Below are 10,724 nucleotides of genomic sequence, written 5' to 3'. Positions count from 1 at the left end.
GTGACGGTCCTTGGCCGGCGGGGGCGGGGGGGGGGGGGGGGGGGGGGTGAGTTCAGTGGGGGGCCGGGCATCTGCCCTGGGCGCGGAGGGTGAAGTGCGACGGGGCCATTTATGTCAAGGGGCTTTAAGTAGAGCCGGAGTCCATTAAGGAGATGGGCCGTATTCACCTCCTTGCCATCCTCACCGGGGGAACCATGCACTTTTGAACTGGGCCGAAGTGCCAATGTTCCAAGGACCGAGCCTGAACCCTTGCAATCAGCTAGTGAGAGGTTGTTTACTGACAGCGTTAGTCGAGGTGTGTCTTACACGGGTTTAACTTGCGGCCACCAACGCCAGTGTGAAATTCTCTGTAAGCAATGCCCACGAGCGAGCCTGCTTTTGCCGTAAAGGCCCCTGACTTTGGCTCCCTGGTGGGGCACTGTTTGGATTGTGACCCGAATCTCCGTGGCCTGAATTGCCGTTCCTTGATCCCAGATAAATGGGCTTGTGTAATTATCACCTCCGGACAATTTTAGGTTGACAAGGGGAATTGAGGACAGGAGAGCGGGGCAGATCATGGGCTGTCCGTGGACGTGAGCGGGTTGTTGGAGGCTGGAATGCTGCTGTGTCCGGTGCAGCCTGTCACCAGCCAAGGGTGAGTAACCCAGCCCCAGTTCTAGAATCACGCCTGGGTCCACGTCTGTTAAGATCCCTAGTCCAATGCTCCCTCCTCCAGACTCTGCTGCTTGGCTCAGCCCCGCTCCGGGGTATAGGATCCGGAGCTCCAGACCAAGGACCAGCCTAGGGCAAGGGCCTGCAGGCTGCCCACCCCCGTGGCCCCTGCCCCTGGAGGAAGCTCCCAAGAGTAAACAACAGCCTCCTCTTCCCGCCCACCAGGGTCTGCCACATTCCACACCGGCCAGATTTCCAGTCACAAGGCTCTCTCCCTCTGAGCAGGCTGGTTTTCCTGAGGATGAGGGAGCCTCGCCCCTGGGGGAGATGCGTGGGGGCAACGCTCACTTCTGCCTTCTTTCTCCTGGGCTGCTGGGGACGCTCCGATTTCCAGCAGGTGGGTGAATCTGCAGGAGCTGAGGTGCTTGGGAGCCCTGGAGCTGGGAATCTTGAGCTCTGCTGGGTGCTGCAGGGGGGTGCCCCCCAGGAGAGATGGAGCTGCCCAAACAGCCTTTGGGCAGCGTGAGGGTGTCCTTTCAGCTTCCAGGTTTGCACTGGGAGAGGGGCGGATCTGGGCTTGGGGTTTCGGGGATAGAGCGTGCGCACCGAGGAAGGAAACGGCCTCTCAGTACTGATCTCCTCCCACCCCCACCCCTGCCTTGGTTTCCCCCTCCTCCTTGCCTTGCCCCTCTCCCACCCCCTCTCCCCGCCTTTCTTCTCCCTTGTGCTTTCTGTCCTGCAGCAATTTCTCCAAGCTTTGGAGCCAGAGGAAGTGACTTCTTATTTTGGCCCCGATGCTACCTTAGAAGGTATCTGTCCTGGCTGGCGTCTTCTCAGCAGAGGGAGCTCCCCCGACCGAGCCGGGGCGGGGGGGGGGGGGGGGGGGGGGGCATCTCAGCTCTGCTTGGGAGGAGGTCCTAGAAACTGCCATCGTTCCTGCTAATTAACTCCATGCTGCCGCCAAGTCCGTAAAAGCTGGTCTGGGCGTCCTGGACCGAGCTGGGGTTCTGACCCCAGGCTTCTGCTCCATATCTCCAGGGAATGGTTCCTAATTAGCTGGTCCCTTTTGCCCCTGGGCCTCCCTTGGGCTGGCCAAGCTGCCGGAGCTCTTGTGGCTTTTGGCCACGGACGGAAATGGAATTATTTATCCTTTCCGTGAGAAACGAGATAGGCGCTGGCTCAAGCTCCGGCCAGAGCCTCTCGTGTCGCTCTTGGCCATGTCTGCCGACTTCGCTGGGGTGCCAGCCCCCTTTCCAAGTCAGGCCATTGACGTAAAGGCTGTTGGGGACCAGAGGCAGGGTGGGCGAGCAGTCAGGGTGGAGGGCAGTAGGGGATGTCCCATCTGTGACTGAATTCCCTGTGGCCTGGGTCACATGCACATTGAGCACTGCTTGGGGCTGTCTGGGGATTGGGGGTGGGACCTCCTGGGGCCTGGGGGCTGCTTTGTGAGGCAGATCGGTGGAGAAGGGTGGTGAGGCTGGCCTCGGGCACCTGCTCTTCCGTAAAGGCCAGAGAGGTTGTGGCTGTACCTGCTTTGCCTGCTGGGGTTCAGGCCACCCCTCAGGAAACCCGATTCTGGGGCGAGGCTCGCATGCTGAGTGCTGGTCTGCCCTGGGGTGAGACCCAAATTGGACAGGAAACTTTCAGTCTACCACCCTGCGTGCCGGGAGGAGCTGGATTTGAGCCCAGGCCTCTCAGGCTCCAGGCCAGCCCTGCGCCCCACTCACCAAAGGGAACGGATCGGTTGGGGGGGGGGCCCTCCCGGGGGGGCCCTCCCCAGGGCAGGAAGATGCGGAGGGCTGAGCCCCGGGGTGAGGGGAGGAGCAAGGTGGCCTCCTCTGTCCCGCAGTGCTGCAATTCGACGTGGCCCCGCTCACCTGCATCTGTGAGGATGGGCCCGGGGGGCCTCCCTGCAGGGCCCCGAGCTGCTCCCTGCTCGCCCTGGGACAGCTCTTTGCCTTCTCCTTCCTGCCGGAGCGGAGCCTCCTCACCGCCTCCTTCACCAGCGAGCACGTGCTGAACGCCTCCCTCCGGCTTGAGAGGCGGCCTCCCCATCCCTGCTTCGCGGGAGGCCGCCCCCTGCTGCCCCTGGGCGCGGTGGCCAAGGTCACCTACTGCTCAGGCCACTTGGTGAGCGTGACGTCCCAGAGAGGCCCTGTCCCTCGGTGGGGCCGGTGGGCTACGTGCCTGTCTGCTGTCTCTCCTCCAGGAGGGCGACATCCTGGTGGGCGCAGACAGGTTCCGCGTCCAGCCGGTGAGGAGGCGGCATTGGGAGCTGCTGCCTCCCCGGGTTCGTGCGCAGCCCCACCTGGTCCACAGGCCCGGCCCCGAGGCCCCCCAAGTCATCCGAGGTACGGCTTCTGGGAGAGGGGGACAGCTCTGGGGGAGGGCCAGCTCTCCCCGGTGCCCAGGTGGCTGTGCAGAATGCCACAAGCCCGGCTGAGCCATCTTCTTCAGGATGCCGGGGAGTGGGCAGGCCAGGGGGACACGTGGCCATCGGCCATGCCCCCAGCTGTCCTAGAGGGGGACAGCTAGGCCTCCAGCCTATGAGCAGCCCCTCATCGATCACAAAGCACGTTCACAGACATGCGCTGTTGGGGTCTCCCAGCTCCGGGACTGGCAGGACATCCGATACCACAGATGGGAACACTGAGGCCCAAAGACAGAAGGTGGCCACTCGGGGCTTGCGTGGCTGGCTCTGCGGCTGCCCGGGCCTGCTCGTTGGGCCCCCAGCTGCATCCAGGTGCAACCAGGGTCCTGTCTTGGGCTCATCTCGGGATGACCCCGTTCTCCAGCATGTGCCCAGAGCGGGGGCACATCAAGGGGGCAGAGCCAGTGTGGGACTCTGGGGAGACACCAAGGACGTAAAAGCCACACGACAGCTCCCTCCTTGGGCCCTGCCCTGCCACCTGGTCCTTTCAATGCTCCGAAATGGCCAGTCGCTGATGGGACCTGGCCTTGGGGGTGGGCTGAAATCCAGGACCCAGTAGCCTCTCGGGCCAGCTGCCACTGTTTCTGACAGTCCCAACATAAAGTGACTTTCAACAGCTCGGGCCCTTCTGCTCTCTGAGACCGTTGATTTCGGAGGAGCCTAGAGGCCAGCTCCCGGAGGGCCCGAGGTAGGGGCTGAGACTGGGTCCGGGACAGGCCCTCTCACTCGGCGCCCACCCGCCCTGGAGCAGGCATTCCCTGCTCCCCACCTTTCCCATGAGAAAGCCGGGGACTGGGCCCCCTGACTCCATAAACCCATGGTGATAAGTGGCAGGGACAGAGCTCACAACCGTGTCTCCAAGTCCAAGAAAGACCTGGCCGTGGGCGGCCAAAGCTATGGGTTGTCTGCTTTCCGGAACCTTCGCTCTGAGCCCTGCCCCCTCCCTCACCAGGCCGTCCTCCTTCCCCTCGCCTTCGCCTCCGGAGATGGGCTGCCGGCAGGGTCCTGCACCTGGAGCTGCTGGTGGCCGTGGGCCCCGACGTCTACCAGGCTCACCAGGAGGACACTGAGCGCTACGTGCTCACCAACCTCAACATGGTGAGTGTTCGTTGGGGAGCGGACCCCTTGGATGGTGCTGACCACAAGCGGTGGGGCTCGGGAGCCTCTGGACACGGTGCCCCACACCGGGGACTTGGGGCCGAATGTGAGTGGGCTGGCTTATCCGGTAGTTTGAGCTTGGGCTGAACTCGGGTGTAAACCTAAGCAAGGCTGGGGTCATGCTTGGGGCCCAGGGCTTTGGGGTGGGGAGGGGTGTGGTCTGTCCTTTCCTTCCTCCTCCTCCCCTCCCTCACCTGCGGTGGAGGCGGGTGAGGTCCTGGAACCCCTCTTGGCTCCCTAGTGCACCCCACCGCCTCTTGCTACTTGGGTCCCTTCTCTCCAAGGGCCCCTCAGGTCTGGCCTCTGGCCTGAAGTCCATTTGCTCCATGGGAACCTTGGCCAGCACTGCCCGGGCACCAGCCGGGGTGCCCCACACTGGCCTCTCTGTTCCCTTTCTTGGGGGCACCCCCGTTTCTACTGGCCCCCCCTTCCCTTGGCTTCTAGGGCTAAAGGTGGCGTGGGAAGAGTGGCTCCCACTGATTATCGTCTTGGGGGGCAGGGTAAGCAAAGAAAAGGGTGTTTCAACAACCTGACGCTCGCGTGTAACCTAACGGACTGCATGAAACCCCGTGTCCAGCGGTTTGAGAATACACGTATGACACGCGGTGACTGCTCTGGGCCGCCGGCGAGTGTCTGCCGCGTCGGGGGATGGACACCAGTGCCAGGTGGGGGGTGGGACGAGGAGACGGCCGCCGTCTGCAAGTTGGCCGTGCAGGGAGGCAGAGCCCGCCCTCCAAGAATGCGCGGAGCTTGGCGCCACTTTGTGCCCAGCCTTAGGTGTGCCCACCTGTTTGGGGCAAAAGGAAAAGCCCCCCCCCCCCCCCCCGGGGCTCAGAGCGCCAGGCCATCAGACCACTCTGTCCGCTGTCAGTTCTCTGGGCCTCGGACACACCCGTGTGGTCCTGTCCCCTTGCAGACATGGCCCGAGTCCACAGGTCTTTGCCTGCAGCCCCAGAGGTGAAAAACACTTCCTTTCAGTCACCTGAAAGCTTGGCAGGAAAGGGGGGGGTTCCTCCCCCCGTTTACTCTGCTGAAATTCTGTCATCAAGCCGTACTCCCTCTGGTCGCTTGATGTGTCTTACGAGGACCTGGGACAGTGGTAGGTACCAGACTGGCTCCTGCCCGGATGCTGCCCGTGGTGACAGCCACTGTCGTGGCTGGGCACCCATCCTGTGCCCGCGGCATCGTTCCTGAGTCCGCCAGTAGCCACGGAAGGCTTTACCTCCGTGTCACAGATGAGGAACCTGAGCTTCCAAGGTTAGTTAGCAGGATCACGCGCACACGGGTAGTTCGCAGCAGAGCTCGGATTCAGGCTCAGGTCAGCCGAGGCCAGTGGTGGCAGGGTTCTCTCTCTCTCTGGGGGGGGTGGGGGCATGTCTAATTCAGGGACAGGCTGCTGCAAATAACCAGACAGTCAACCACGATGGGCATCTTGGCAGATGTGCTGAGAGAGAGAGAGAGAGAGCCAGGAGCCTGGCTGGGGGGTGGTGGGGACAGCGCTCTGTCAGGGGAACCCGGAAAAGGGTTTGCGGAGGGAGGGGAGGCCCTCGTGTCGCCTCCTGGAGAGGCGCAGGTGAAACAAGCCGAGGTGGAGAGAAGGGTGTTCCAGGCGGACGGACAGAGAAGGGAAAGGACGGGGTGAGTCTGGTGAGCAGGAAACAGCGTTGGAATGGAGTGTTCTAAACTCCTAATTATTTGCATCCCACGGTTTCAGGTTTTCTTTCCTTTGTGGTTGGCCTTCTTGAGCCGTGAGCGAGGAGGACCAGCACACGTCTGCCCGTCTCCGTGGCTGGCCGCCAGCCCCGAGACAAGCATTCCCCCCGCTGCTAGTAGAGCAGTCTCTCCAGGCCCTGCCCCAGCCAGGCCCCGCCCACCCACCAGACACGGCTCCCTCCTGCCTTTCCACAGGGGTCAGAGCTGCTGAGGGACCCTTCCCTGGGGACTGAGTTCCGAGTGCACGTGGTGAAGATGCTCACCCTGACCCAGCCTCAGGTAGGCAGCACGCTGGGAGCCCAGAGTCCCTGCAAACCCCACTTCCACTCTCTCTATCTCTTCCTGTCGCTCTCCCCGTCTGTAGCACGGACAGCGACAGGGTTGTGGTGAGCACTGTGGCGCAGGTCCCGTAAACACGGGCTCTGTGACGCCCCCACCGCCAGGACGCTCCGAATATCACAGCCAACATCACGGCCTCACTGCTGAGCGTCTGTGAGTGGAGCAGGACGGTCAACCCCGAGGACGACACAGATCCCGGGCACGCCGACCTGGTCCTCTACATCACCAGGTAGCCGAGCGCCCCCGGGGCACGCCAGCCTGCCTGGGAGCCGTCCTCCCCTCCCCACCCCCCCTCTGCAAAGGCGGCCCGGCCTCAGCACCCGCCTGGTGCCTTTTTTCTTCCCAAGGTTTGACCTGGAGTTGCCTGACGGTAACCGGCAGGTTCGGGGGGTCACCCAGCTGGGGGGTGTCTGCTCGTCCTCCTGGAGCTGCCTCATCACTGAGGATACCGGCTTTGACCTGGGGGTCACCATCGCCCACGAGATTGGGCACAGGTAGGCATACTGTCCCCAAGCTGAGGTCTAGGAGCCGACTGGGGCTCCCAGGAGGGAACGTTGAGGCTGCCGTGGGGTAGGAGGGCAGCGCTGTAGGAGTCTGCTGGAAGGAACCTGTACCCTTGACCTCAGTGGACTTGGGGGGGAGGAGGGCAAGGGCTGGGAAATCTGCTATTTCTTGATTACCAGGTGATTAAAAAAATTGTTTTTACCCCCTCCCCCCCCAAAAGCAAGACAGACTTCTCAATTAGAAAATGTTTTCTAGGAAATTCAGGTAAAGGAAAAGCAGGCTGTAAAAATTATCCCAAATCCCAGCCCTTAGAGGTAACATCCGTTCACCTTTCGTACGTAATTGTAGTCAGGTCTTACACACACATATTTACTTTTATTTTACGAAGAGAGAGAATCTTGAGCTTGCTTAAGCGAGCAGGGGAGGGGCAGAAGGGGAGAGAGAGAATCTTAAGCGGCCTCCATGCTAGTGCAGAGCCCGATGTGGGCTCGTTCCCCCTGGGATCATGACCTGAGCTGAAATCAAGACTTGGACCCTCGGGTCCCTGGGTGGCTCAGTCAGTTAAGCATCTGACTTCAGCTCAGGTCCTGATTTCATGGTTCCTGAATTCAAGCCTGTCACTGGGCTCCCTGCTGTCAGCACGGAGCCTGCTTCGGATCCTCTGTCTCCCTCTCTCTCTGCCCCTCCTCTGCTCACGCTCTCTATCTCTTTCTCTCTCTAAATAAACATAAAAAAAATTCAGATGCTCAACTGACCGAGCCACCCAGGCACCCACACACACATAGTTTTTATTTGCAAAATCAGGATTATACCGTATGTTGTTTTTTCTCCTGGTTTTTAAATTTTTATTTATTTCTGAGAGAGAGAGAGAGAGAACAAGCAGGCGAGGGGCAGAGAGAGAGGGAGACACAGAATCCAAAGCAGCTCCAGGCTCTAAGCTGTCAGCACAGAGCCCCACATGGACTCGAACCCACAAACCTGGAGATCGTGATCTGAGCCAAAGTCAGTTGCTCAACCGACTGAGCCCCCCAGGTGCCCTAAAGCCTTTTAAAAAATGTTTTATTTATTATTTATTTTTGAGAGAGAGCGGGCACATGAGCAGGGGAGGGGCAGAGAGAAAGAGGGGGTCCCAAGCAGACTCTGCCCTGTCAGTGCAGAGCCCCGAGAGTAGGGGGGGGGGTTCCATCTCACCAACCGTGGGATCATGACCTGAGTGGAAATCAAGAGTCAGTGGCTCAACCCACTGAGCCACCCAAGGGCCACTAACGCCTTTTGATATTTATTAGCCCAAAGAGGCAGGAACCACCTGGCTGGCTGGCTGAGCACTCCTTCTGGGGGAAACGGAGGCAGGGCTCGCTGGTGGGGGGGGGGGGGCAGGAGGCCGTGGGGGTCTGCAAAGGCTTCCAACCCGACCAGAGGGCTGGCCAGGCTTGGACTCCGGGCGGGTGGAGGGGGCACGAGGGCTCTGAGCGTTGCCTCCCCCGGACAGCTTGGGCTTGGAACACGACGGCGCGCCCGGGAGCGGCTGTGGGCCCAGCGGCCACGTGATGGCGTCCCAGGACGCGGTGACCGCCAGGGGTGACCTCTCGTGGTCCGCCTGCAGCCGCCAGCAACTGCTGCACCTGCTCAGGTAGCCGCGTCCCTCACCCGCGCAGCCCTCCCCGCCCTATCTCCACTTGGGGCCACCCCTACCTGTGCCCCCAGCCCTCTGTTCAATCCCCATCGCGCTCTGTCCCCTCCCCCCCTCCGGGGCCCTCTTTTGTCCTCCTTGGCCCCTCCCTCCAGCCACCCTTCCCTGCGCGGATCCCGTTTCTCCCCCGCTCCCACGCACCCTCTTACGTCCATCAGTTTCACGCCCACACCTCAATTCGGCCCCATCCCCGCCCCTCCCTCCAGCCACCCCTCCCTCCTCGCCGCTCCCCTGCCTCATCCCCTTCCTCCCCACTCCCTGGCGCGGGCAGATGCCGGGGCCCCACCTCCACTCCCCCGGGGCCCGAGCCCGGTCCAAGCTCTTGCTGGGGGTGCGCGCTGAGAACCCCCTGCCCGCCCGCCCGCGCCCACCCCTCCACCCCGGTGTGCACCCGGGGTCTGAGCCGGGCCTTGTCGCAGCGCAGGACGGGCGCGCTGCCTGTGGGACCCGCCGGGGCCGCAGGCCGGGGCCGCGGGGAGCCCTCCCCGGGCGCAGCCCGGCCTCCACTACGGCGCGGACGAGCAGTGCCGCGTCGCCTTCGGCCCTGCAGCGGTGGCCTGCACCTTCACCAGGGGGCACCTGGTGAGTCCCGGCCGTCCCGCTTCTCCGCCACCCAGCCCCTGCACCCTCTACCCGCGCCCAGCTCCTGCCCCGCTGCGCCCTGTGAGCGCTCGCCGTGCCAGGCGGCCAGGCACCTCTTAAAATGCGCAAATTTTGAGCGAGGGTGCTCATGTTTTCCTTTTGACTGTGCCCCACAGATTATGTGGAGCCCTTGAACCCATGGACGCGGGACTTAAATAGGCAGTCACCAAGGGCTTCCGATCCGATGGGAACCTGGAGGGCTCCCTGGAGGAAGTCCCCTCCACATTGAATCCTATAGCAGGAGTGTGAGCTAGCCGGGGAAGGGGAGATGAAGGGGGGCCGGCTCCCCAAAGAGGGACTTCCTCCCTGGACTTCCATGGGCCCCAGGCACCTTTGCCCTATCGGGGCCTCTTTCTCAGTACGGAATACTGAGAATTGTTATCAGTGTTTTTATAAAATATATAAAGTTTTTTTTCTTCGCGTTGTTGTAACAAAACGTATTAACGTTACATATGAGGACACCTGCTTTGACCTAAAGAATCGTTTTTTGTCTGCTGATTTTAGAAGAAGTGAAAACATTTTCGTGGGCTCACGGACAGGTGTGCTGTGCCCATTCTCCCCGGCCACCGGTGCCCACAGAGCGGTGTGTGCGCCCCCGTGGTCTGCAGGGGGACAGTTAAGGCTGGACACTAGCCCCTCCAGCGGGCCCCCTGTGTCCCCGTTTAGGACGTGTGCCAGGCTCTCTCCTGCCACAAGGACCCCCTGGACCAAAGCGTCTGTAGCCGCCTCTTGACTCCCCTCCTGGATGGGACAGAGTGTGGCGAGCAGAAGGTCGGAGCGGGAGTGACGGAGCATGTGTTGGCTGGCGGGCTCTACCAGGCGCTCGGCTTCCCGCTACCCTGCAGACCTCTGTGCCTCTGCCCTTCTCCTCCACTCTGCGGGAACCAGACCCCTCTGTCCTACACGCTGGGGTTTGCCCTCTTTCGTATTTAGCTTCGTTTCCTGAGCAGGATGGGAGGGCGGGGCACGAGCACGTGTGCATGCCTGTGTGGCCACCCTGCGGGCGCGGGGCCCTGGGGATGCCGGCCGTCCTGGGTGTGCGATGGTGTGCCCTTCTCTCCCTTCTCTCGCAGTGGTGCTCCAAAGGTCACTGCCGCTCCCTGGCGGAGCTGACCCCCGTGGGAGTGGTGCACGGGCACTGGTCTAGCTGGGGTCCCCCCAGTCCCTGCTCCCGCTCCTGCGGGGGAGGGGTGGTCACCAGGAGGCGACAGTGCAGCAACCCCAGGTACTGCTTGCAGGAGGCGCTGTTCTCCAGGTCAGGGCTGGCTGGCTAGGGGGGAGTGGCTCCCCTGTCACCCCGTGTCTTGTGGGTATTTTCAGGCCGGCCTTTGGAGGGCGTGCGTGTGTGGGCGATGACCTCCAGGCGGAGATGTGCAACACGCAGGTAGGCCTGCCTCCCCGGGGTGCAGCCAGAGGGTCAGGTCGGCAGCGCGGGGACCGGGGGTGTGGAAGGATCAGGGCGGCTGTAATTCGTGGCTCATGCCAGGGCGCTTTTGAAAGAGGGGGGTGCTTGGGGCGCCTGGGTGGCGCAGTCGGTTAAGCGTCCGACTTCAGCCAGGTCACGATCTCGCGGTCCGTGAGTTCGAGCCCCGCGTC

General features: G+C 62.3%; 1 protein-coding gene across 1 annotated transcript in view; it reads left to right on the top strand.

Annotated features, from left to right (window-relative positions):
- Positions 1-10,724, top strand: part of ADAMTS13 (ADAM metallopeptidase with thrombospondin type 1 motif 13) — a 32,447-nt gene that overhangs the window by 1,532 nt on the left and 20,191 nt on the right. The window contains exons 2-15 of the mRNA XM_049631167.1: positions 516-634; positions 877-1,048; positions 1,394-1,460; positions 2,501-2,781; positions 2,861-3,002; positions 4,035-4,180; positions 6,149-6,232; positions 6,397-6,521; positions 6,640-6,786; positions 8,286-8,426; positions 8,906-9,068; positions 9,795-9,899; positions 10,202-10,353; positions 10,449-10,512. Of these exons, the coding sequence (XP_049487124.1) occupies positions 597-634; positions 877-1,048; positions 1,394-1,460; positions 2,501-2,781; positions 2,861-3,002; positions 4,035-4,180; positions 6,149-6,232; positions 6,397-6,521; positions 6,640-6,786; positions 8,286-8,426; positions 8,906-9,068; positions 9,795-9,899; positions 10,202-10,353; positions 10,449-10,512 (1,827 nt within the window). The 5' untranslated portion in view covers positions 516-596. The remainder of the gene's footprint in view (positions 1-515; positions 635-876; positions 1,049-1,393; positions 1,461-2,500; positions 2,782-2,860; positions 3,003-4,034; positions 4,181-6,148; positions 6,233-6,396; positions 6,522-6,639; positions 6,787-8,285; positions 8,427-8,905; positions 9,069-9,794; positions 9,900-10,201; positions 10,354-10,448; positions 10,513-10,724) is intronic.

Source organism: Panthera uncia, chromosome D4 (assembly GCF_023721935.1).
Source record: "Panthera uncia isolate 11264 chromosome D4, Puncia_PCG_1.0, whole genome shotgun sequence".
Lineage (NCBI taxonomy): Eukaryota > Metazoa > Chordata > Mammalia > Carnivora > Felidae > Panthera > Panthera uncia.
This window is presented reverse-complemented; position numbering and strand designations above follow the sequence as displayed.